General features: G+C 41.1%; 1 protein-coding gene across 1 annotated transcript; it reads right to left on the bottom strand.

The window, feature by feature from the left end:
* Nucleotides 1-24250: 24250 nt before the first annotated feature.
* Nucleotides 24251-26682, bottom strand: LOC132127658 (uncharacterized). The gene is made up of 3 exons (XM_059539675.1): nucleotides 26123-26682; nucleotides 25396-25585; nucleotides 24251-24778 (listed from the first exon to the last, which is right to left on the bottom strand). Exons 1-3 carry the CDS (start codon nucleotides 26680-26682, stop codon nucleotides 24251-24253), a joined length of 1278 nt encoding a protein of 425 aa, XP_059395658.1.
* Between the last annotated feature and the right edge of the window lie 478 nt (nucleotides 26683-27160).

The raw sequence follows: 27160 nt of genomic DNA on the forward strand, positions 1-27160 counted from the left end.
GTAGAGTATATCAATGTTTATTCCATATATGTTCCAATCTTCCTGTTGCCAGCAGGTGACGCTATCATTATAATGGAATATTGGCCTTCAGATGTGTTCAGGGCTGCACTCTTATCGAACATGTGAAGTTTGGGGAAGATCAAACATTTTATGCCTGAGTTAAAACAACTTCTCTTGCTGTGGCGAGACATCAAATTTTGTCATTTTTGCCATGGACACGCTCTTTAACAAAAACTCAAGATTGCCACAATTTAACATTACACAGGCCTTTAGATTAGACTGACCACAAAAATACATTAATGTCAAAAAATCTCTAGGAGTAGTTTATCTCAGCGTAAAATATGTCACTTCCTGTTGCCAGCAGGTGGCGCTATGACTATAATTGAATATGGGCATGTAGATCTGTTAAGGACAGAAGTCTTATCTAACATGCAAAGTTTGGGGCAGATTGGACATTGTATGTCTGAGTTACAGCAACTTCCTATTTCATGGCGAAACATCGAAATTTGTCAGGCCGCCATGGACACTCCCTTTAACGAAATCTCAAGATCTTCCCAATTTAACATCGCAAAGGCCTTTAGATTTAACTGACCAAGTTTGATGCTGATCTGAATAAATCTCTAGGATGAGTTTGTTAAAGTACAACCCCTGAAAATGCCAAAAACAACACCAATTTTGCAGAGAACATTCTAAATAACTGACTTCCTGTTTGGATTCGGATTTCGTACCAAGAGACATTTTCGTAGATATTGGTGTGTTACATGTGTGTACCGATTTTTGTACATGTACGTGAAACATAGCTTGAGGCGCACTCCATTGAAAGTGTATATGCACTCAGTTGAAAGTGTATAGGTGGCGCTATCGAGCCATTTTGCCACACCCAATGGAATATTGGCCTTCAGATCTGTTCAGGCCAGGACCCTTATCACACATGTGAAGTTTGGGCAAGATCGGACATTTTATGCCTGAGTTATAACATCTTTTATTCCCATGGCGACACATCAAACTTCGTCACGGCGCCATGGACACGCCTTTTAACGAAAACTCAAGATCTTCACAACTAAACATCACACAGGTCTTTAGATTAGACTGACCACAAAAATAACATTGATGTCATAAAATTTCTAGGAGTAGTTTGTCGCAGTGTAAAATATTTAACTTCCTGTTGCCAATAGGTGGCGCTATGACTATAACTGAATATTGGCATGTAGATCTGTTCAGGTCAAAAATCTTATCCAACATGTGAAGTTTGGGGCAGATTGGACATTGTATGTCTGAGTTACAGCAACTTCCTTTTTCATGGCGAAACATCGAAATTTGTCAGGCCACCATGGACACGCCCTTTAACGAAACCTCAAGTCCTTCGCAATTTAACATCGCAAATGGCTTTAGATTACACTGACCAAGTTTGGTGTTCATCTGAATAAATCTCTAGGAGGAGTTCGTTAAAGTACAACCCCTGAAAATGGCAAAAATGACACAAAATTTGCAGGGAAAATTCAAAATAACCGACTTCCTGTTGGAATTAGGATTTCGTACCAAGAGACTTTTTTGTAGGTATTGGTGTGTTACATGTGTGTACCGATTTTTGTACATGTACGTGAAACATAGCTCGAGGTGCACTCCGTTGAAAGTGTATAGGTGGCGCTATCGAGCCATTTTGCCACACCCGATGGAATATTGGCCTTCAGATCTGTTCAGGCCAGGACTTTTATCACACATGTGAAGTTTGGGGAAGATCGGACATTTTATGCCTGAGTTATAACATCTTTTATTCCCATGGCGAGACTTTGAATTTTGTCACGGCGCCATGGACACGCCCCTTAACGAAAACTCAAGATCTTCACAATTTAACATTGCACAGGCCTTTAGATTATACTGACCATAAAAAAGACATTGATGTCAAAAAATTTCTAGGAGTAGTCTGTCGAAGTGTAAAATATGTCACTTCCTGTTGCCTATAGGTGGCGCTATGACTATAACTGAATATGGGCATGTAAATATGTTCAGGTCAGGAGTCTTATTAAACATGTGAAGTTTTGGGCACATTGGACATTGTATGTCTGAGTTATAGCAACTTCATTTTTCATGGCGAATCATCGAAATTCGCCAGGCCGCCACGGACACGCCCTTTAACGAAAACTCAAAATCTTCGCAATTTAACATCGCAAAGGCCTTTAGATTAGGCATACCAAATTTGGTGTTGATCTGAATAAGTTTCTAGGAGGAGTTCGTTAAAATACAACTCATGGAAATGGCAAAAATGACACAAAATTTGCTCATAATATTAAAAATAACTGACTTCCTGTTGGGTTTAGAATTTTGCTCTAAGAGACTTTTTTGTAGGTATTGGAGAGTTACATGTGTGTACCGATTTTCATACATGTACGTGAAACATAGCTTGAGGCGCACACCGTTGAACATGTATAAGGGGCGCTGTCGAGTCATTTTGCCACACCCACTTCTGAAACCCATATCAGATGTAAATTTTCGCCGGTTCTGAGGTGTGTGCAAAGTTTCATGACTTTTTGAGTATGTTTAGGCCCTCAAAAATGCGATTCATCCTGGAAAATAATAATAATAATAATAATAATAATAATAATTATAAACGGAGCAATTCCAAGGGGGTCCTCACACCATCGGTGCTCGGGCCCTAATAATAATAATAATAATAATAATAATAATAAACGGAGCAATTCCAAGAGGGTCCTCACACCATCGGTGCTCGGGCCCTAATTAAAGCTGCAAGCAGCGATGAACGGGCCCTCGCACCCGGGCTCACCGGCAGCGAGTGGCTTTAGTAAATAGGTGAACGGTGAGAAATATGCATTTAAACTCATAAATATAAGTGGAATATATCAAGGTTTATTCCATATATGTGCCAATCTTTCTGTTGCCAGCAGGTGGCGCTATCATTATAATGGAATATTGGCCTTCAGATGTGTTCAGGGCTGCACTCTTATCGAACATGTGAAGTTTGGGGAAGATCAAACATTTTATGCCTGAGTTACAACAACTTCTCTTGCTGTGGCGAGACATCAAATTTTGTCATTTTTGCCATGGACACGCTCTTTAACAAAAACTCAAGATTGCCATAATTTAACATTACACAGGCCTTTAGATTAGACTGACCACAAAAATACATTAATGTCAAAAAATCTTTAGGAGTAGTTTGTCTCAGCGTAAAATATGTCACTTCCTGTTGCCAGCAGGTGGCACTATGACTATAATTGAATATGGGCATGCAGATCTGTTAAGGGCAGAAGTCTTATCTAACATGCGAAGTTTGGGGCAGATTGGACATTGTATGTCTGAGTTACAGCAACTTCCTTTTTCATGGCGAAACATCAAAATTTGTCAGGCCGCCATGGACACTCCCTTTAACGAAATCTCAAGATCTTCCAAATTTAACTTTGCAAAGGCCTTTAGATTTAACTGACCAAGTTTGATGTTGATCTGAATAAATCTCTTGGAGGAGTTCGTTAAAGTACAACCCCTTAAAATGCCAAAAACAACACCAATTTTGCAGAGAACATTCTAAATAACTGACTTCCTGTTTGGATTCGGATTTTGTACCAAGAGACTTTTTCGTAGATATTGGTGTGTTACATGTGTGTACCGATTTTTGTACATGTACGTGAAACATAGCTTTAGGCGCACTCCGTTGAAAGTGTATATGCACTCAGTTGAAAGTGTATAGGTGGCGCTATCGAGCCATTTTGCCACACCCAATGGAATATTGGCCTTCAGATCTGTTCAGGCCAGGACCCTTATCACACATGTGAAGTTTGGGCAAGATCGGACATTTTATGCCTGAGTTATAACATCTTTTAGTCCCATGGCGACACATCGAACTTCGTCACGGCGCCATGGACACTCCTTTTAACGAAAACTCAAGATCTTCACAATTAAACATCACACAGGTCTTTAGATTAGACTGACCACAAAAATAACATTGATGTCTTAAATTTTTTTAGAAATAGTTTGTCGCAGTGTAAAATATTTCACTTCCTGTTGCCAATAGGTGGCGCTATGACTATAACTGAATATTGGCATGTAGATCTGTTCAGGTCAAGAGTCTTATCCAACATGTGAAGTTTGGGGCAGATTGGACATTGTATGTCTGAGTTACAGCAACTTCCTTTTTCATGTCGAAACATCGAAATTTGTCAGGCCGCCATGGACACGCCCTTTAACGAAACCTCAAGTCCATCGCAATTTAACATCGCAAAGGGCTTTAGATTACACTGACCAAGTTTGGTGTTCATCTGAATAAATCTCTAGGAGGAGTTCGTTAAAGTACAACCCCTGAAAATGACAAAAACAACACCAATTTTGCAGGGAAAATTCAAAATAATCGACTACCTGTTGGGATTAGGATTTCGTACCAAAATACTTTTTTGTAGGTATTGGTGTGATACATGTGTGTACCAATTTTTGTACATGTACGTGAAACATAGATCGAGGCGCACTCCTTGGAAAGTGTATAGGTGGCGCTATCGAGCCATTTTGCCACACCCGATGGAATATTGGCCTTCAGATCTGTTCAGGCCAGGACTTTTATCAAACATGTGAAGTTTGGGGAAGATCGGACATTTTATGCCTGAGTTATAACATCTTTTATTCCCATGGTGAGACTTAGAATTTTGTCACGGCGCCATGGACACGCCCCTTAACGAAAACTCAAGATCTTCACAACTTAACATCGCACAGGCCTTTAGATTAGACTGACCACAAAAAAGACATTGATGTCATAAAATTTCTAGGAGTATTTAGTCACAGTGTAAAATATGTCACTTCCTGTTGCCAATAGGTGGCGCTATGACTATAACTGAATATGGGCATGTCAATCTGTTCAGGTTTGGAGTCTCATCAAACATGTGAAGTTTGGGGCAGATTGGACATTGTATGTCTGAGCTATAGCAACTTCATTTTTCATGGCGAATCGTCGAAATTCGCCAGGCCGCCACGGACACGCCCTTTAACGAAAACTCAAAATCTTCGCAATTTAACATCGCAAACGCTTTTAGATTACGCATACCAAATTTGGTGTTGATCTGAATAAATTTCTAGGAGGAGTTTGTTAAAATACAACTCATGGAAATGGCAAAAATGACACAAAATTTGCTCATAATATTAAAAATAACTGACTTCCTGTTGGGTTTAGAATTTTGCTCTAAGAGACTTTTTTGTAGGTATTGGAGAGTTACATGTGTGGACCGATTTTCATACATGTACGTGAAACATAGCTCGAGGCGCACACCGTTGAACATGTATAGGTGGCGCTGTCGAGCCATTTTGCCACACCCACTTCTGAAACCCATATTAGATGTAAATTTTCGCCGGTTCTGAGGTGTGTGCAAAGTTTCATGACTTTTTGAGTATGTTTAGGCCCTCAAAAATGCGATTCATCCTGGAGAATAATAATAATAATAATAATAATAATAATAATAATAATAATAATAATAATAATAATAAACGGAGCAATTCCAAGAGGGTCCTCACACCATCGGTGCTCGGGCCCTAATAATAAACAAAGCAGATACAAGAGGGTCCTCGCACCTCGGTGCTCGGGCCCTAATAATAATAATAATAATAAACGGAGCAATTCCAAGAGGGTCCTCACACCATCGGTGCTCGGGCCCTAATAATAATAATAATAAACGGAGCAATTCCAAGAGGGTCCTCAGACCATCGGTGCTCGGGCCCTAATTAAAGCTGCAAGCAGCGATGAACGGGCCCTCGCACCCGGGCTCACCGCCAGCGAGAGGCTTTAGTAAATTGGCGAACGGCGAGATATATGCATTTAAAGTCGTAAATATAAGTGGAATATGTCAAAACCATTTATATGTGCCAGTCTTCCTGTTGCCAGCAGGTGGCGCTATCATTATAATGGAATATTGGCCTTCAGATGTGTTCAGGCCAGGACTCTTATCACAAATGTGAAGTTTGGGGAAGATCGGACATTTTATGCCTGAGTTACAACAACTTCTTTTCCTGTGGCGAGACATCAAATTTTGTCATGGTGCCATGGACACACCCTTTAACAAAAACTCAAGATCTCCATAATCTAACATTGCACAGGCCTTAAGATTAGACTGACCACAAAAAATACATTAATGTCAAAAGATTTCTAGGAGTACTTTGTCACAGCGTAAAATATGCCACTTCCTGTTGCCAGCAGGTGGCGCTATGACTATAAGTGAATATAGGCATGTGGATCTGTTAAGGGCAGAAGTCTTATCTAACATGCGAAGTTTGGGGCAGATTGGACATTGTATGTCTGAGTTACAGCAGCTTCCTTTTTCATGGCGAAACATTGAAATTTGTCAGGCTGCCAAAGACACGCCCTTTAACGAAATCTCAAGATCTTCCCAATTTAACTTCGCAAAGGCCTTTAGATTTAACTGACCAAGTTTGATGGTGATCTGAATAAATCTCTAGGAGGAGTTCGTTAAAGTACAACCCCTGAAAATGCCAAAAACAACACCAATTTTGCAGAGAACATTCTAAATAACTGACTTTCTGTTTGGATTCGGATTTCGTACCAAGAGACTTTTTCGTAGAAATTTGGTGTTACATGTGTGTACCAATTTTTGTACATGTACGTGAAACATAGCTTGAGGCGCACTCCGTTGAAAGTGTATATGCACTCAGTTGAAAGTGTAAAGGTAGCGCTATCGAGCCATTTTGCCACACCCAATGGAATATTGGCCTTCAGATCTGTTCAGGCCAGGACCCTTATCACACATGTGAAGTTTGGGCAAGATTGGACATTTTATGCCTTAGTTATAACATCTTTTATTCCCATGGCGAGACATCGAACTTCGTCACGGCGCCATGGACACGCCTTTTAACGAAAACTCAAGATCTTCACAACTAAACATCACACAGGTCTTTAGATTAGACTGACCACAAAAATAACATTGATGTCATAAAATTTCTAGGAGTAGTTTGTCTCAGTGTAAAATATTTCATTTCCTGTTGCCAGTAGGTGGCGCTATGACTATAACTGAATATTGGCATGGAGATCTGTTCAGGTCAAGAGTCTTATCCAACATGTGAAGTTTGGGGCAGATTGGACATTGTATGTCTGAGTTACAGCAACTTCCTTTTTCATGGCGAAACATCGAAATTTGTCAGGCCGCCATGGACACGCCCTTTAACGAAACCTCAAGTCCTTCGCGATTTAACATCGCAAATGGTTTTAGATTACACTGACGTAGTTTGGTGTTCATCTGAATAAATCTCTAGGAGGAGTTCGTTAAAGTACAACCCCTGAAAATGGCAAAAACAACACCAATTTTGCAGGGAAGATTCAAAATAACCGACTTCCTGTTGGGATTAGGATTTCGTACCAAGAGACTTTTTTGTAGGTATTGGTGTGTTACATGTGTGTACCAATTTTTGTACATGTACGTGAAACATAGCTCGAGGTGCACTCCGTTGAAAGTGTATAGGTGGTGCTATCGAGCCGTTTTGCCACACCCGATGGAATATTGGCCTTCAGATCTGTTCAGGCCAGGACTTTTATCACACATGTGAAGTTTGGGGAAGATCGGACATTTTATGCCTGAGTTATAACATCTTTTATTCCCATGGCGAGACTTTGAATTTTGTCACGGCGCCATGGACACGCCCCTTAACGAAAACTCAAGATCTTCACAATTTAACATTGCACAGGCCTTTAGATTAGACTGACCATAAAAAAGACATTGATGTCAAAAAATTTCTAGGAGTAGTCTGTCGAAGTGTAAAATATGTCACTTCCTGTTGCCTATAGGTGGCGATATGAGTATAACTGAATATGGGCATGTAAATATGTTCAGGTCAGGAGTCTTATTAAACATGTGAAGTTTTGGGTACATTGGACATTGTATGTCTGAGTTATAGCAACTTCATTTTTCATGGCGAATCATCGAAATTCGCCAGGCCGACACGGACACGCCCTTTAACGAAAACTCAAAATCTTCGCAATTTAACATCGCAAAGGCCTTTAGATTAGGCATACCAACTTTGGTGTTGATATGAACGAATCTCTAGGAGGAGGAGTTAAAATACAACGCATGGAAATGACAAAAATGACACAAAATTTGCTCATAAAATTAAAAATAACCGACTTCCTGTTGGGTTTCGGATTTTGCTCCAAGAGACTTTTTTGTAGGTATTGGAGAGATACATGTCTATACCGATTTTCATACATGTACGTGAATTGTAGCTCAAGGCGCACACCGTTGAACGTGTATAGGTGGCGCTGTCGAGCCATTTTGCCACACCCACTTCTGAAACCCATATCAGACGTCAATTTTCGCCAGTTCTGAGGTGTGTTCAAAGTTTCATGACTTTTTGAGTATATTTAGGCCCTCAAAAATGCGATTAAGTTTGGAGAATAATAATAATTAAAGCTGCAAGCAGCGATGAACGGGCCCTCGCACCCGGGCTCACCGCCAGAGAGAGGCTTTAGTACATTGGCAAAAGACGAGATATATGCATTTAAAGTCGTAAATATAAGTGGAATATGTCAAAACCATTTATATGTGCCAGTCTTCCAGTTGCCAGCAGTTGGCGCTATCATTATAATGGAATATTGGCCTTCAGATGTGTTCAGGCCAGGACTCTTATCACAAATGTGAAGTTTGGGAAAGATCGGCCATTTTATGCCTGAGTTACAACAACTTCTTTTCCTTTGGCGAGACATCGAATTTTGTCATGGTGCCATGGCACACCCTTGGACACAAAAAGTTTTGTACACCCTTGGCCATGGACACACCCAAGGGAAGTCGTGGCCTAATGGTTAGAGAGTCGGACTCCCAATCGAAAGGTTGTGAGTTCGAGTCCCAGGCCGGCAGGAATTGTGGGTGGTGGGAGTGCATGTACAGTTCTCTCTCCACCTTCAATACCACGACTTAGGTGCCCTTGAGCAAGGCATTGAACCCCCAACTGCTCCCCGGGCGCCGCAGCATAAATGTCAGCCCACTGCTCCGGGTGTGTGCTCACAGTGTGTGTGTGTGTGTTCACTGCTCTGTGTGTGTGCATTTCAGATGGGTTAAATGCAGAGCACAAATTCTGAGTATGGGTCACCATACTTGGCTGAATGTCACTTCACTTTAACAAACACTGAAGATCTCCATAATTTAACATTGCACAGGCCTTAAGATTAGACTGACCACAAAAAATACATTAATGTCAAAAGATTTCTAGGAGTACTTTGTCACAGCGTAAAATATGCCACTTCCTGTTGCCAGCAGGTGGCGCTATGACTATAAGTGAATATGGGCATGTGGATCTGTTAAGGGCAGAAGTATTATCTAACATGCGAAGTTTGGGGCAGATTGGACATTGTATGTCTGAGTTACAGCAACTTCCTTTTTCATGGCGAAACATCGAAATTTGTCAGGCTGCCATGGACACGCCCTTTAACGAAATCTCAAGATCTTCCCAATTTAACTTCGCAAAGGCCTTTAGATTTAACTGACCAAGTTTGATGTTGATCTGAATAAATCTCTAGGAGGAGTTTGTTAAAGTACAACCCCTGAAAACGGCAAAAACAACGCCAATTTTGCAGAGAAAATTCTAAATAACCGACTTCCTGTTGGGATTCGGATTTCGTACCAAGAGACTTTTTTGTAGGTATTGGAGTGTTACATGTGTGTACTGATTTTTGTACATGTACATGAAACATAGCTCGAGGTGCACTCCGTTGAAAGTGTATATGCACTCAGTTGAAAGTGTATAGGTGGCGCTATCGAGCCATTTTGCCACACCCAATGGAATATTGGCCTTCAGATCTGTTCAGGCCAGGACCCCTATCACACATGTGAAGTTTGGGCAAGATCGGACATTTTATGCCTGAGTTATAACATCTTTTATTCCCATGGCGACACATCGAATTTCGTCACGGCGCCATGGACAAGCCTTTTAACGAAAACTCGAGATCTTCACAACTAAACATCACACAGGTCTTTAGATTAGACTGACCACAAAAATAACATTGATGTCATAAAATTTCTAGGAGTAGTTTGTCGCAGTGTAAAATATTTCACTACCTGTTGCCAATAGGTGGCACTATGACTATTACTGAATATTGGCATGTAGATCTGTTCAGGTCAAGAGTCTTATCCAACATGTGAAGTTTGGGGCAGATTGGAAATTGTATGTCTGAGTTACAGCAACTTCCTTTTTCATGGCGAAACATCGAAATTTGTCAGGCCGCCATGGACACGCCCTTTAACGAAACCTCAAGTCCTTCGCAATTTATAGTGTTTGAAAATCACAAACTTCTTAAAAAGCTGCTTAAGTGGATGATGCGCAAATGGAGTCGTATTGTTGTGGAAGAGCTAGACAGATCCGGGGACTATCCAAGTTTTGTATATTTCATAGAGTTTATGCAAAACAAAGATTGCATAGCTTGTAACCCCATTGCCTCCCCTCTTCTGATGAACATTAAAAACACAGATGAGAGACTTCCAAAGAGAGCCAAGGCACTCAACACAAGCGCTCAAATTAAAAACTCCACCTCAGGAACTCTTGAAATCTCAAAGCCAAAGCCACCTTGCTTAATTTGTAAATATGAAACACATGGTGTTTTTAAGTGTCCAATTTTTGCAGCAAAGACTAAGGATGAAAAGAAAGCTTTCATTCATGAAAAGAAGAAAGGGGCACACTACCAAAGACTGTAAAAGGCGACACACCTGCAGTACATGTGGTCAATGTCATCCAACCTGCTTGCACATAGAAAGAAACAGAAACCCTATTGAATTAGCTAGCAAATATCCCATAGCCACAGGAGATCATGCAAGCAAGGAAATCCACAAGGTTATGGCCCATGCGTTGACACAGCATGTTTCCGCAACCTCTAGCATTGTTCCAGTTCTTGTGTCATCAACAACAGAATCCGAGAAAGAAATTCTCACTTATGCCCTACTCGACACACAAAGGGACTCAACCTTTATCTTGGAAGATTTGGTCTCAGTCTCACATCCCTACTAAAGGAACAGCCCTCCAGTGGCCTCATCTGAAACATCTAATGAAAAAGTTACATCCACTCCAAGATTGTGTGGTGGGACTGCTAATTTGGTTATGATTACCTGTCAGCACGGGCTCCCTGTAACGGTTCATGCACCAATGAAACACAGGGAGACGAGAGATCCAATCGCTGGTATGTTTATTTGAGGTAATCCAAAATCGTCGTCAAACATGCCAGGGTCAAAACCAGAATGCAGTCCAAACAAACAAAACAAACAAGGAAGGGAACAGGAAAGGAAAGGAAACTGAACGGGAACTCAGAATATGAGAAATGAGGAATCTCGGGGAACGAGAAGACTGGAACATCGAAGGGTAAGAACTCCATACGAACAACAGGGAAAGACAGGTATTTATAAGAAGCCTAATGACAATAGATTGCCTGCACCTGGTGCAATTAACTGGAGTGCAATTACTGTGAAGACAGGACCAGACTAGAGGAATTATAGTGCCTATGGTGAAGTGCCTAAGGGGAAGTGAGCCCACTAGTGGACACCCAGGGAAACAGAGACTGACAGCGTGACACTCCCTTGGAGGTTATCACAGGCGATTAAAATTAACCTTTCGCGCAAAGGACAATGGTTGCCTGTAGCATTATAGGGTCAGCCAATCTCCACTTAGACCGGGAAACGAAATCTTTTTGCATCGTGTTGCTGTGAAGGAGATGCCAGGGGCCACCAATGTGTTGAAATTGTTGGAATCAGACTTCAAAGAGAGGAACTATGAGGATGGGTATGTGTCGCAGGATGACGTTCACTTCATACAGCTCCTTAATGATAACATCAAGCAGAAAAGGATGGACATTTTGAGATTCCTCTCCCTTTCAAGGGCAGTGGTCCAACTAAACAATAAAAAGCTGGCTACTGTTTGGCAGCAATACCTAAAGAAGAAGTTAAATGCCAACAAACAGTATTTCGACCACTACACAGCCTTCATGGAAGAAATTTTCAGGAAAGGTGACGCCAAGCCAGCCCCTTCACTTTTTAAAGGAAGAGACTGTGTGGTATATCCCACATTATGGGGTGTACAACCCCAAGAAGCCAGGCAAATTAAGAGTGGTGTTCGATTGCTCAGTAAAGTTCTGTGGGATCTCTTAAACAACATACTACTGACAGGCCCTGACATAATTAATTTTGGTAGGAGTTCTTTGTCGCTTTAGAAGGGAAGCTGTTGCTGTGATCTGTGACATTGAAAGGATGTTCCACCAGTTCAGTGTTTCACCCGAATTTTGCAACTACCTAAGTTTCCTCTGGTGGGAGGGTGGACTGTTAGAAACAGAACCACGGAAGTATAGAATGACAGTCCACCTCTTTGGGGCTGGGTCCTCCCCTGGATGTGCCAACTTTTGCCTTAAGTATCTGGCACAGCAACACAAGATTGATTGTTCTACCTGAGGACCTGAGCCACCTCCCGGAAAGTTTGTGAAGGAAGATAGATGGTGCAGAGTACAATACTTAACTGAACAGTTCTGGAGCCAGTGGAAGAAAGAATACCTCCTGAACATGTCCATTAAGCAAAAGTGGCATGTTCCCCAGCACAACTTAAAAGTGAATGACATAGTCATCATCAAGGAGGATACACCCCAAGGATCCAGTGGCAACTAGGGAGAGCGGTTGAAACTACAAGAGCTATAGATGTCTTAGTTCGTCGGGTAAAGGTACAAGTTGGGGAGCGGAAACTAACACAGAAACAGAACCATTGCTCTAAGCCTGCAATCATCGAACGACTGTTCCAATTACTAGTGCTCCTGCTTGTAGATGAATAAAAGTCATTCAATCTTATGGACACACATCAGACATTTTGGTCTAACAGATTTAAGGGGAACCTATTTGCATTTGTGACCTATACACCTATAGCTCCGTATTTAATAATTTATCATAGTCTAGAAATCATGTATAAGTAACTGGTTTGTACGGACCCCCACACATGACATGCAGGAAAAAAATATAAGGCTAAATCGTGCACACCATTTCGTTCCCTCAGTGTACTAAAACGTGCACACAATTACTATTGCCTTCCCTCAATTTACTATTGCATTCACACGATTTATAAATTGTGCGCATTATTTACTAATTCGTTCCCTCAATGTACTAAAAAGTGCACACGATTTAGCCATATATTTTTTCCATATATATTCCTTCACTCGATTTATAAATTGGAAATTTACTAAAACGTGCACACGATTACTATTGCGTTCCCTCAATTTACTATTGTTCCAATTTATAAATCGTGAAGGAATATATATGGAAAAAATAAATGGCTAAATCGTGTGCATGTTTTAGTACATTGAGGGAACGGATTAGTAAATCGTGCACACGATTTAGCCATATATTTTTTTCTGCATGTCATGTGCGGGGCTACGTAGGTTTGTTATCCCTGCTAATTTAATTTATCATAACATGATTTGTGGGATTGTAAGTGACCGCTAGAGGTCGCTAGAGGTAATTCATTCACTGTCACATCATTTATGTGATTGGGTTTGAGGCTATGAGCCCAAAAATCCTGTATTGTCGATCAGCAGTAACACTCGTCAGATTTCTCTCATGTCAGAAGCTCAGTGACATATGTAAGTTAACTCAGGTCGTGTAATCCTGGTGCTGTTTCACTGTAAAGCCTGGCTCACACTACAGGATTTTTAGTCCGGTTTAGCCCCAATTTCCCAACTCCCGAGAATCGGAACAAAAATCTTGTCGTGCACGATTGGTCCCAATGTTCGGCGCGGATTATCTGGTAATTTGAGTGGTTCATTGATTGAATCTCGCACTTCCCAATCTGCTCACACACAAATCAGGGCCGCCCCGATTAATATCAAACATGTTTGATATTTAGGATTTAAATCAGGACAATGACGGGTTTGATTACGTCAGTACTTTCACAATATCCAATATGAAACAAGTCTACGAGGAGACGGAAGTGACAAACATTTTGAAACGGCGGACCCGAAACCTGTAGTTCGTACCCTATGGACTTGGAGATGGAGGAGCAACTTGTTGAGATGTGGCAACAACATGACTGCCTATTTAATGTCTCATCAAAGCTGTACCACAACCGTAGCGATGAGAAAAGCTGGGGAGAAATCACATTGGTTTTAAACGTAGCAGGTGAGTATAGAAAGCTGCTAGCGCTGCCTATAGCAGATGTAAACAAACTGTTGAAGCACCAGTAACCCCCCCCCCTTTCTCAAACACTCACTGACACAATGCTCTCTCTCTCTCTCTCTCTCTCTCACTCACACACACACACGTTTGTTTTTGTGAAAAGTGGGGACATCCCATAGGCGTAATGGTTTTTATACTGTACAAACTGTATAATCTATCACCCTTCACCAACCCTACATCTAATCCTAACCATCACAGGAAACTTTGCGCATTTTTACTTTCTCAAAAAAACTCATTCTGTATGATATTTAAAAGCGTTTTGAAAAATGGGGACATGGGTTATGTCCTCATAAGACACCCTCTCCTTGTAATACCTGTGTCATACCCATGTCATTATACAAAGTTGTTTCCTGATATGTCACAAAAACAAGAGCACACACACACACACACACACACACACACACACACAAAAGTTACAGTCCACTCTCAACCAAACATAAACTGTTTTTATGAGCTCATTAAATTTATTTGTACATTTTGAGAAGAAATAATTAAAGGGACATTAAAAGATTATTATAGTCCAGTGGTTCTCAAACTTTTTATACCAAATACTACCTCAGAAAATATTTGCCTCTCTAAGTACCACCATAATGACCAACATTAAAATACAGTAGCCTAGTAGGCCTAACTATTCAGGTACAGAATTTTGAGAGGATACTCTTGAGTGTCAATGTATGTGTATTGTATATTTTCAGTGGAAGGTGTTAAGATGAGAGCAACAACCTTAAGGACTCAGTTCACAAAATTACTTAAACCCAAACCAAGCGGCAGTGGAGAGAAAGGTTTAACACGTTACATGGTTTAGATTCTGAGTACTGTTCCTGTCCAGAAGGGGGCACTGTTGGTTGGTTGAATAAATGCGAGGCTAAGAAGAGTTTACGGATGTGTGTGGCTGTTTGTACTCACGCGATAATCTAAGAAATACGACATGGTGTCAGAGTAGGATACTCAAATAAGCTTGCGGAAGAAGTTTTGTTTCGGGGGAGAGTGGAGTTTTATAAGCAGAAAGTCTCAAAGTCATGGAACAAGTGGCAGGAGGACAAACCGCTCGTGGTGATGCAACTGCCGGGGGGAGAGAGCCGCCCGCGCCGAGCCCGTGTGCTACGTTCAGCATCCAGCCACCCGAGCCATTTAACTTCTCCAAACCTACCGAATGAGAAAAATGGATCCGACGGATCGAACGTTTTCCTCAAAACGTTCGAACGTTAAAAACAAAGTTTTTAAAAATCCATTATGTTGCATGGAATTTAGTGGTGGAAATTTTTATTCTTTCAAGAGATTCGTTGATTTTCAGTTCGTTCACCAAAATGATTCATTCACTGATGCGTTCAGTGACCATTTCTTCATATTACACAAATATGCCAGCAGTTGGCGAAAAAGAGTGTCTTATGTGTTATGTCTTAAGTCAATGAACGTATTTACTTTTGACAAAAACTGATTTGGCTTTTGTGTGCATGATCGCATTAAATAAATAGTCTAAATAAATTAAGATTAACAAAGCATGAGGTTTTATCGCGGATTAAACATGGTGTTATGTTCTGTATTCCAAATATGAAAACAAGCGTATGTGCACTTATAACTGCGCTTTGTATCTGCTGATTGCTGATCGAGATTTACTTGTTTGGCCGACTGACCCTGTATACTCTCATTCATTTCATTCACATGCGAGATGTATCAGTTCATTCAACTCTTTCACCTACGAGAAGATCGTATTCGTTCACTACATTCAACAAGTCACATGCTCCGTCACATCTTGAGTAACTCTTTTTGACAGGATGAAACAGTTCACAGAGCTGTTCACGAGTTGCGCATGCGCTGCTAAAAGCGCCGCGCTCGCGCTGCTGTGGGAGGATCTTCATTGAACGAGAAATGAGTCTTTTACTGTCTATGGTCAGTGGATTACGTAAACGAGAACGATTTGTTCACCTAAAAGATTTGTTCACGATCGAACCATTATAGTGCAATTACCTATAGCCTATACTGATGAGGTTACGATACGAAGGTCTAAGTAGCAACTTAACTTCCGTGATGTTCCCGATGCGCGGGGCGGGTCGGGGCGGGTCAAGAAATTTTACTTTATTTGTGGGGCGGGCCAAATAATTTCATAAAAGCATCACTAACGTGTATGTTGTTAAGGGTCTTCATTCACCACTACTAGGTAGACCCGCCATCACCAAACTGGGTCTTGTCACACGTGTTGATGATGTAAGCATTCACACACTACAGGAACGCTATCCAAAGCTGTGCAGTGGGCTAGGACTGTTACAGAGGCCTTACACCATTGAACTGAGCCCAGGAGCAGTTCCATTTTTCCTCAAAACTCCACGACGCATCGCTCTTCCACTCATGCCGAAAGTAAACGATGAACTACAACGCATGGAGCGAATGGGGGTCATAAGCAGGGTGGAAGAACCCACAGAGTGGTGTGCAGGCATTGTCGTGGTGCCTAAAAAGTCAGGTGATCCATGCATTTTTGTTGACTTAACAAAGCTCAACAAATCGGTGCGAAGGGAGAAATTCATACTTCCGTTGAACAGACTCTTTGATTGTTAGCGGGAGCCTATGTTTTTAGCAAGTTAGATGCATACATCGGGATTTTGGCAAATACCTCTAGCAAAACAGTCTGCCAAGTTGACGACTTTTATCACACCGTTTGGGTGGTATTTCTTCAATCGTTTGCCCTTCGGTATCGCATCGGCAACTGAGAACTTCCAAAATCGTATGGTAACTGAAGCCACTGAGGGCCTGGATGGTGTGGTCTGCCACATGGACGATGTGCTGGTGTGGGGACATTCTCAAGAGGAGCATGATGTGTGCCTTCATGCAGTGCTCCAAAGGATGGAAAATGCTGGCGTCACCCTTAAGTCCATCCTTAAAAATATTTTGGTTTGCAGTAACAGTAATTTTTTAAAAAAAAAGGGTCGATAGGTCGGTCTATTTTTTTTTTTCAAGTTTCACGTTTCAATGTAAAAAAAAGTTAATTTTTGGACGTAAGTATGAATTTAAACAAATTAGCATATCGTAACGTCACTGACTGTGTCTTCAACGCATGCTTTCGGGCGCATAATTGCAAACCTCATTTTGATGCAGGCTATATAGACCACAAACAAATTAAAATCTTTGTCAAAAACATGTTTATTGCATGAATTTCAGGTGAGAAGAAAAAAAAATGAGGTACTGTTATACTGTTTTACTTGCATCCACCACTAGGTATCAATGCAACCTACAAATGAGAGACCGTTTACTTTGCTTTCTTGGGTTGTCACTTTTGTGAAAAAATCCTGTTTGATTTGAGTAACAAGTGTACATTGAATCGATTGTAAAATGGATTTTGCATGTCTAAATAAGTTCTATACGGCAAATAACACCAAATATAGGTAAATCCACGGACAACAGGCAGGACAAATGTAAAGACCAATATTTCTAATGATTTATTGGCGTGAAGTTACGTGCACAATGACAAACAGGAGTGCAACATTTTCGAAAAACAATAAGCAGAGTGGACTGCCATAATGCAAAACATGTACTGCAGGCTTCAACGTGGCTATTTACGATTAGAAATAACAACAACAACAACAACAAAAAATCGCATAGGCGATTCTAGTGCTGTCAAAAAAAATTGAATAAAATAAAATAAAAAATGTAAAATAAAAATCCACATTCGAATGCAAAAACGTTGCATTCGAATTTTATGTGTGCATTAAGGAAGCTGCATTATGAGCCTGCACTTTCAAAGGCGGACGAGCTTGACACGCAGTAGCTGCCGTCTTATCTTACACCTCGTGTACACTCACCTTCCGCGCGGGTCTCAAAAAATGCCCGCACACAGATGATGAAAAGGACATAATGCAGACAGTGTGCGGACGGCCGAAGTATACTTGATCTTTATCAGTGGCGCACGAGATGCGATGACGATGTATGTGGCATTGCATTATAAGGTTATGTTAGCCTATCCAGTTGAAGCCACTTAAAAATAAAAAAGAGAGAACATCAATGTGGAGAAGATCTTGTTTACATCAAAACTGAAAACAAGCCGTTCACACCGAACGCATATTTCGCGCATTTTCTAGAGGGACTCCGTTGGACCCGCATCACGCACAAGAGAGCCGCATGTTTAGAAAGATATGTAAAATTTATTTATTTAATTTAATTTTCTAAAAAGATCTCGAGACTTTATGTTGGGTTTTTGTTCCCCATCCCACTGCATCTCATATTTTTAAATGAAAAAAATTTATCCTGTGTGACTGGTTTTCCGCCCTTTTTATTTATTTAACAATGCATGCATACATGACGCTGTTTTGTTTATAGTTCTTTAAGCAACTTAATTAATAATAATTGGTTCATAAAATTTATTTGAAATATTATGTTGTTTTTTTCACAGTCATGTATTCTAATGCTTTGAATAAACGTGCAGTAATATTTTGCTCGATGCGCAATCTTGAGGCCTCAGAAGAGAAGCAAAAAGCTTTTCTTCACCCTAACTGAAATTATGCATTTTAAATTCGAATACAATCATATTTAAGTAAAAAATTCGAATTTAGTTGTTCAGCTATTTTGACAGCCCTAGGCGATTCTAGCCTGAATCTGAATCTGTATGCATGAGATTGGCTGTGTCCAAATTCAGGGTCTGCATCCTCCTTAGGATCCTTCCTACCCGGTTGAAGTAGGAGGGGTCTTCCAACGACCACAAAACCTGGAAGTCGGTGTTTGTGAATTTGGACAGCCTACCCTTCTTTCAGTTCCCTCCCTTACCCGTTGCTCATATCCTGTCGCCTAGCAACCGTGACAGCGCTAAGCAAGAAGCGGGAAAATGGACAAACAAAGAGTTATTCTCCTCATTTTAATTCTTTTGGAAGAAATAAAGCAATTAAATAAATTAAATACTTTCTTTGCTCGTTGTCGGAGAGTTTTTTATATCAGACTACAAGACAGTCATATCCAGGTAAGCCATTATAGCCTATTTTTATTTATGTTTTTAAGTATTCTGCTAATTTCCCCTACAAATTCACTGAGCCGAAGCATAAACTTTAGCTTGTTTTGTCAGAGAAACTCTATCTATCTATGATCTAAATAATGATATAGATTATATTTATATCTATATATCAATAATATGTATATAATTATTCATGTAATATGTATAATGTGCATTGTATTAAAATATAATTGGAGTTTTGATATTTAAATTTGTCTTAAGGTAGAATAATGCTTTTATCTGTTAAACACTTATTCTAATGTACTGATTATATTATGTATTTGTTCTCTACTTTTCCTTAACCAGACCAGACCCTGTTACTGCAGGATTAACCTGAGTGTCCCAGTTTAGGACCGTTTCTTCAGCCAGGAAGATCCCCGACCAGACTTTCGGCTGAGCAGGGAGTCTCTGGCAGTGTTGCAGAACCTCCTGAACCAGGAGAGAAGACATGGGTGGGGTGCTACAATAGAGACCCTGGTGTTTCTCTTCTGGTTGGCCTGTGGAGCATCCTACAGGGTGGTCTCAGGAGTGTTTGGCATGTCCCGGTCCACCGTCCACTACATTGTCCACCGAGTGACTGAGGATGTGGTGGCCATTTGCCACAATGTCATCTTTCTCCCGGAGACCCTGGAGCACCTGGAAGAAGTGTCCCGTGGGTTTGCAGGGCTGGCACGCCACAGAGCTTTTATCAAAGCTGCAGGTGCCATCGACGGCTGTCACATCCGCATCAAGCCTCCGAGCGTCCCTGATGGTCAGTGCTACAGAAACAGGAAACTGTTTCCATCCATAATCCTTCAGGCTGTTTGTGACCATCAGGGCCGCTTCATCGATATGTACGTGGGCTGGCCTGGACGGGTGCACGACTCCAGGGTGCTCCGCCACAGCCCACTGTACGCTCAGTCATCCTACCCTCCTCCAGGGCATTTCATCTTGGCCGATGGAGGATATCCATGCCTCCAACGGCCTCTCCCCCTCATCACTCCTTACAAGAGGCAGGTGCAAGGTGTGGGAGCCCAGCGCTTTAACAGCCATCATTCCAGGGCACGCTCCATTATAGAGCGTGCTTTTGGAATGATGAAGACAAGGTTCCGGTCCATCTTCCTGCAAGTGCTGGAGGTGCACTACACCTTTGTTCCTCATGTAAGTTACCAGCCAGTGTTATATTAAATTATTTTTTTTCAATATCACAATATACTTAATTTATATATGCTATTGCAGGTTGTGACAACATGCACCATCCTCCACAACATCTGCCTCAGTGCCGGGGAGACGTGTTGGCACCTGAGGATGAGCCTGAGGACGATGTGGAGGAAGGTGAGGGGGAGGCTGACATGGAGGCCGTCAGCGGTGCTCAGTGGTGGGACCAACTCTGTACTGAGGTGTCTGCCCTGGAGGTTGTACCACCAGGTCATGACTATCTTTAACAAGCAAGTAAACAATAACTTTAATATTTTATTTAAAAAGTACTTTGTCATGAAAAGATTTCATTCAATTTCTCCTGTTTACATATTTATTAATGCATGTTACAGATGTGACAGCCGTTGATTGAGTCGCTCTGCAAACCCTGCTGGTGGACGATGTAGTGGACAATGGGAGGAGACATCTTGAAGCTCTCTGCAGACCACCCTGTGATGTTTCACTCGCCAACCAGAGGACCAGCCACGGATCCCTGCTGCACTCCATCCATGTCTCTCATCCTTTCAGCGGCTCCAGCAACACTGCCAGGGACTCCCGTTGTAATTAAACATAAAAATGGTCCAATACCTGGTCACTCACATTAATCCTGCAGTGATTTGTTAAAATCTGTTGTCCTGTAAATAGTTCTGTAAATAGTTTCTGTATGTTCTTGAATTTTGTTACCTACATTTTGTTTTCTGAATGTTATTAAATAATTATACACTTAATTTTCTTTACAAATGTTCCTTTTACTTTGAAAAGTATGGAAAATAAAAAAGAAATACAATGAATGAGAAGTATTTCTTTCAAACAATTTATTTCAAACAACTGAAGCTAACAATGGAAAAAATTTAATCCCTCCCACCCCAAGAAAAAAAAAATTATTTGGGGACCCAACGCTCCAGAATGGAGAAGAGCCTGTCCATCCTCTCCCTGCTCTTCTGTGCTCTCCTCTCTTCAGCCTGTGCTCTCCTCTTTTCAGCCCCTCTCTGCTGCCTCATGTCCTCCCTGATGAGGTTTCACAGCTCCTGGTCACTGTCCCTTCTCCTCTTCTTCGCTGCTGGCTGCCTATCTTCTTCCCTCTCTTCTTCCTCTCTCTCCTCTTGGTCACTCACTGCTGCACTTGGCCCTGGAGTGTCCATAGGGATGGAGGCAATAAGGACAGGGGGGCAAATTGAAGGCCTTTGTCCTAAAACCTCATCCATTTGGACAAACCAGGGGCAAGTAGCAGCAGTGGGCTTCCCACTCACTCCCTCTCCTGACCCTGGATACTTGCATTCCTAAAGACAAGTAAAAATCTAAACTGTTCACAAAACATGTAAGCTTAAACCTAGGATTTTTTTAACTGTTACTAACAAAAATATTATTTTCTATATATGGGCATACTTTATATTTCTTTTTTAAATTGTCCCACTTTTTCTTTGCTTGGGCTGGTGTCACTTTACCAGACAGGCCCATCTTCTCCAAAACTATCCTAATGTAGGAGAAAAAGAGAAAATATTGGAATTGTGTTAATCACAGATATCAAAACGACAATTGTGGAACAATACTGTACAGAATTATACTACAAAAGGACAAAACAAGAGAAGTAAGAAAATGTTTCAGCTGTTTAATGACTGCAGGAAATGTTATCTGTACTGCACAAAACTAAAAAGAAACAAAACTGCCTTGATATTACAATCGGATTTCTAAATAGATTTATTCATGTACCTCCATCCCACAGTGGCAGAGTTCTTTGCTCCGGTGAAGAGCTCATCGTTCTCTCCCCGGAGCTTTATAAACACTTCTGTCTGCTCTTTCGTCCCTAACAAATTAGCTGTGTGTAAGGGAATATTCACACAGGCAGTAAGGAAGAAGCTAGTTTTTTTTTTTTTTTTTTTTTTTTTACATATAAACGTACAAATGTAAAAAAAAAACGCTTAACGCTAAAACAAAATGCCTAACTAGACAACCAATGAAAAATATATTTTTTTGAAAAGCCAGTTTTTAAAAAACTTACATCGAAAAGCATACTCCTCTCCCACTCCCAGGGATTAAAGTGAAAAAAATTCTTCTGACTGAAATTTTGTTTCAGGCCAAGTCATATTCCTTTCAATTTTTAAATAGTCGAGACCAATAGCATTTTAAGGGGAGACGTTTTAAACCGCTTTAATGTTGCCAGATGGCGTATTTTAAAAGCTATTTTAATCAATGAAAAAGAAAAAAACTTAGCTTGACAAATAATCAACCATCTACATAACTTTTCAGTGCATGTTTTTATTTATCTTATAAGACCAAACAATGTTTTATGAAACTCTTAATTAACAGGAAAAAAAAGATAAAGTAACAGCACCACCATTAAAGTGCTATTCTTGTGCAAAAGTCTCTAGAGTGCTTTTTACTTCTTCTGCCTTTTGGCTGTGAAACCATATTCCTGAAGCTTGGCTACACCAGACACCCGTTTCAGTGTTTGACTACTAACTACATGTGCAGGAGTTGCTCCATGTGAGGTGGAGGCTGTAGCACCAGTGCGTTTAACTCCAGGGATGGAGGAGATGGAGGCTGTAGCAGCAGTGCATTTAACTTCAGGTTTGGAGGAGGTGGAGGCTGTAGCAGCAGTTTTATGTTTAACTCCAGGGGTGGAGGAGGTGGAGGCCGTAGCAGCAGTTTTGCGTTTAACTCCAGGGATGGAGGAGGTGGAGGCTGTAGCAGCAGTGCATTTAACTTCAGGTTTGGAGGAGGTGGAGGCTGTAGCAGCAGTGCATTTAACTCCAGGGGTGGAGGAGGTGGAGGCTGTAGCAGCAGTTTTGCGTTTAACTCCAGGGGTGGAGGAGGTGGAGGCTGTAGCAGCAGTGCATTTAACTTCAGGTTTGGAGGAGGTGGAGACTGTAGCAGCAGTGCATTTAACTCCAGGGGTGGAGGAGGTGGAGGCTGTAGCAGCAGTGCATTTAACACCAGGGGTGGAGGAGGTGGAGGCTGTAACAGCAGTGCATTTAACTCCAGGGGTGGAGGCTGTAGCAGCAGTGCATTTAACTCCAGGGGTGGAGGCTGTAGCAGCAGTGCATTTAAGTCCAGGGGTGGAGGCTGTAGCAGCAGTGCATTTAACTCCAGGGGTGGAGGAGGTGGAGGCTGTAGCAGCAGTTTTGCGTTTAACTCCAGGGATGGAGGAGGTGGAGGCCGTAGCAGCAGTTTTGCGTTTAACTCCAGGGATGGAGGAGGTAGAGGCTGTAGCAGCAGTTTTGCGTTTAACTCCAGGGGTGAAGGAGGTGGAGGCTGTAGCAGCAGTTTTGCGTTTAACTCCAGGGATGGAGGAGGTAGAGGCTGTAGCAGCAGTGCGTTTAACTCCAGGGGTGGAGGAGGTGGAGGCTGTAGCAGCAGTTTTGCGTTTAACTCCAGGGATGGAGGAGGTAGAGGCTGTAGCAGCAGTGCGTTTAACTCCAGGCGTAGAGGAGGTGGAGGCTGTAGCAGCAGTTTTGCATTTAACTCCAGGGATGGAGGAGGTGGAGGCTGTAGCACAAACAGAAGAGGGGGAACCTTTCTTTACTTTTTTAACCCTAACTGCTGAGAGGACCTTCACAGCTTCCCTCAGTTTCCTTTCCTTTTGCTTGTCAAGGTTCTCCTTCTTTTTCTTCAATTGATTTTGGTATGTCCCATAAGAAGACAGGCACGATCTCCTCAATGCAGGGGTAATTTGTATTTTGGAGGCAGTTTCGCCAATGACCTTCATGTGGGACTTGATAATGGCTAAGCCTTCATAAGTCTCAATGTTTAGCCTAACCCTGTCTTTCTCAATTATGTCATCCATGATGTTAAACGATCCTTCCACAAGAGGGCCAGTGAACAATGATAGAATAGCCTTTACCAACTTCCCTAAGATGGGGAATCTCATTCCTCCTCCTGGCATCTTCATGGCAAAAATCTTACTCCACCAATCAACATCGATTCATGCAATGTTCTCCTCAAAACATTTGGCCAGTGCTCCTAGATCTGTATCAATCTGGTAGGCTCGCACCTCTTCATCCAGTTGACCCAACTCCTCAGACTTCACAGCATTTGGCAAGGCCTTGGCCAAGGTGTTGAATGCACCTTGAACTGATTCGTGGAGAATCAATGATGGCGTCAGCACAGATAAAGAGTTGATGATGTTGTTGTTGAGGGGAAGGTTTTTCAGGAGGTATGTTGCTGCCTTTATGTAGCCTTCTCTGAGAGAGCTGTAGACCTTCTGCACCCAGGGCTTCTTTTCCACTCTAGCCTTGTTTAAGGCAAAGAAGCTGAACTTCCCCACAGACAACCTTTTGTCAGTGTACTGCAGGTCTCTCTTGTGAACATTAAGCTTCAACAAGCCCTTTGCACTCAAGGGGATAGTTTCAGGCTTCATAAATTTTGAGAGAAGTTCCCGAACCAGTAGCACCATTTCAGCATGCCGCACATGGATCATGGGCTTTTCATTCTGCAACTTCTTCAGGAACACCTGGAAAGTTGGAAGTACACCTGAAAATCACAATAGAACCTGATTAGAAATGTGTCTGAATATTTTATCCATTTATTCATTATCACATTAATAGTAATGTAACATACTCTTCCTTGAATATTACAACCCTATATATATTTTTTTAGCTTTATTGTTTTATTGTTATTTTCATCTGTATAAATTTACTTTGTTTTGAAATGTGCTGTTTAAAGGGATACTCCACTTTAAAATGAAAATTCTGTCATCATACAGATATTTAGAAGAATATCAATAACCAGAAACTGTCTGGTTACTGACATTCTTCTAAATACATTCCTTTCTGTTCAGCAGAAGAAAGAAATTCATAAAGGATTGAAACAACATGAGGGTGATTGTATGATGACAGAATTTTCATTTTAAAGTGGAGTATCCCTTAAATAAAGTTTAGTAGTAGTAGTATGAACCAAAGTTATCTGATTAACAGTGATCTAAAAACTGCATTTATGGTTAACTTAGATTCCATTCCAGGATTCCAGGAAAAATAAGCACATAATAAATATACCAATAAAAGGATTTCAATACATAAGAAATCTCTGTACTTTTCTTACCACTTAAAGTGAATAAAAAGTGAACATAACTCGGTATAAATCAATCAGGGTTGTGAGCTTGTCAAACTCTGAAAAAAGCATACAGATGCGCATCTTCCGATTTTTGTTGACATCACTTCCGATCTTCGCAGATTTTGCCATTTGCTGTTGCAGAAAAATTATTCTGGCCTTCTCATCAGATGTAACTGCATGCTTATCAAGAAGCTGGTTTAGGAGCCATCTGCATCACAAAAAAGCATATACACAAGGATTAAGGAGAGAAAACAGACATTGCTATTTCTAATTGCCAATACTTAATTTGTCATGATATAATTTTTGTTTAGAGGTCAAGGCACTTTCCATCCCTCCTATGAAGGTTATTTAATAATTTCACTGCATCTGTAATGAAGCCGAGCTTCAATATTTGTCCTTATTTAACCCTTTAAGTCACTACTGTATATCTATTACTTGATATAACCTAATTGATCATTGATATATACACACACACAGACAAGTGAATCTCAAAAAATGAGAATATTGTGCAAAAGTTATAATTTTGAGGATTATTATGGCTTACAGCTTATGAAAACCACAAATTCAAAATCTCAGAAAATTAGAATATTACATGAAATCAATTTAAAAAAAGGATTTTAAATGCAGAAATGTGATGTCGGCCCTCTGAGAAGTATAATCATGCATATGTATATAGTTAAATATACTAAATATATTAGTTTCACCTTTTAAAGAAAAAAGAAAAGAGAATGCTATTGCCATGTACCTGTGTTTGTGTTGATCATGAGGAGACAGGACGCTGTAGAAGTGCACAACCAATGGATCCATTAGCTCCCGTATTCTGTTGCACACATCTAGCATTTGCAGGAACCTGCTGCTGATGGGACGTATTAGGCTCTTATTCGCCAAATGAAGTAAGGACTGAAACTCAGAAAAAACTTCTTTCTGTTTTGGTGATTTTTCAATGTCATAGTATACATCAGAGCAACATTGTTCCACAAATCCCTGGAAAGGATTTAAAAGGGCTTTGGCTGCATTTGAGACCATATGGACAGTGTCTCCGCTGATGTCCAGGAGTGATGGATTTTCTCTCCTGATTAGTGTCTCTACTCCAGACTTTTTCCCTCTCATTACATTGCAGTTATCCAACAGTATACCAACAACCTGATTCCAGTTCAGGCTATATGACTGGAGAATGTCTGTCAGTGTGTGTGTGATTGTTAAGGCATCTGCAATATTCATTTTCCTTGAGGCCATATGCTGAGTTGCCACTTTACCCATATCCTCATCAAAGTATTGAATAAGAACATTCAGAATCCTGTCCATGTTTCCATCTGTTGACTCGTCTACATTTAAAGAAAACATCTTCGTTTTCAGCTTTGTTGATAATTCGTTTTTCCAATGAACAGCAATGCCATGTGTGCACAAGTAGGAGGCGTGTGCATTAGATACAGACAATCTCGAAAGTGCACTCTTGTCTTTGACAGCTGATTGCATTAAATTAACCAGCGGTTGTGAGACTTTGAACGACAGGTCATGCTCCGCTATGAAAGAACATATGCGCACTTTTAGATCGCACACACGATCGGCCATGGATGGATGAACCTCCGTTGTGGTACTTGTCGCACCAGGCAGGGAGCATGTGTATTGCAGAGCACGAACGGCAGCATTGTGACTAGCTTCTGACTGATGGCGAGCAAGCACTTTTTTGCCATTATTGCCATATTGTAGTCTCCTGTGGCATATTGTGCAAAGACACGTACCTGGCAGTTTGATTTTTTTAGCCCACAAACTAAAAGGCTTG

This window comes from Carassius carassius, chromosome 1 (assembly GCF_963082965.1).
Source record: "Carassius carassius chromosome 1, fCarCar2.1, whole genome shotgun sequence".
NCBI classification, from domain to species: domain Eukaryota; kingdom Metazoa; phylum Chordata; class Actinopteri; order Cypriniformes; family Cyprinidae; genus Carassius; species Carassius carassius.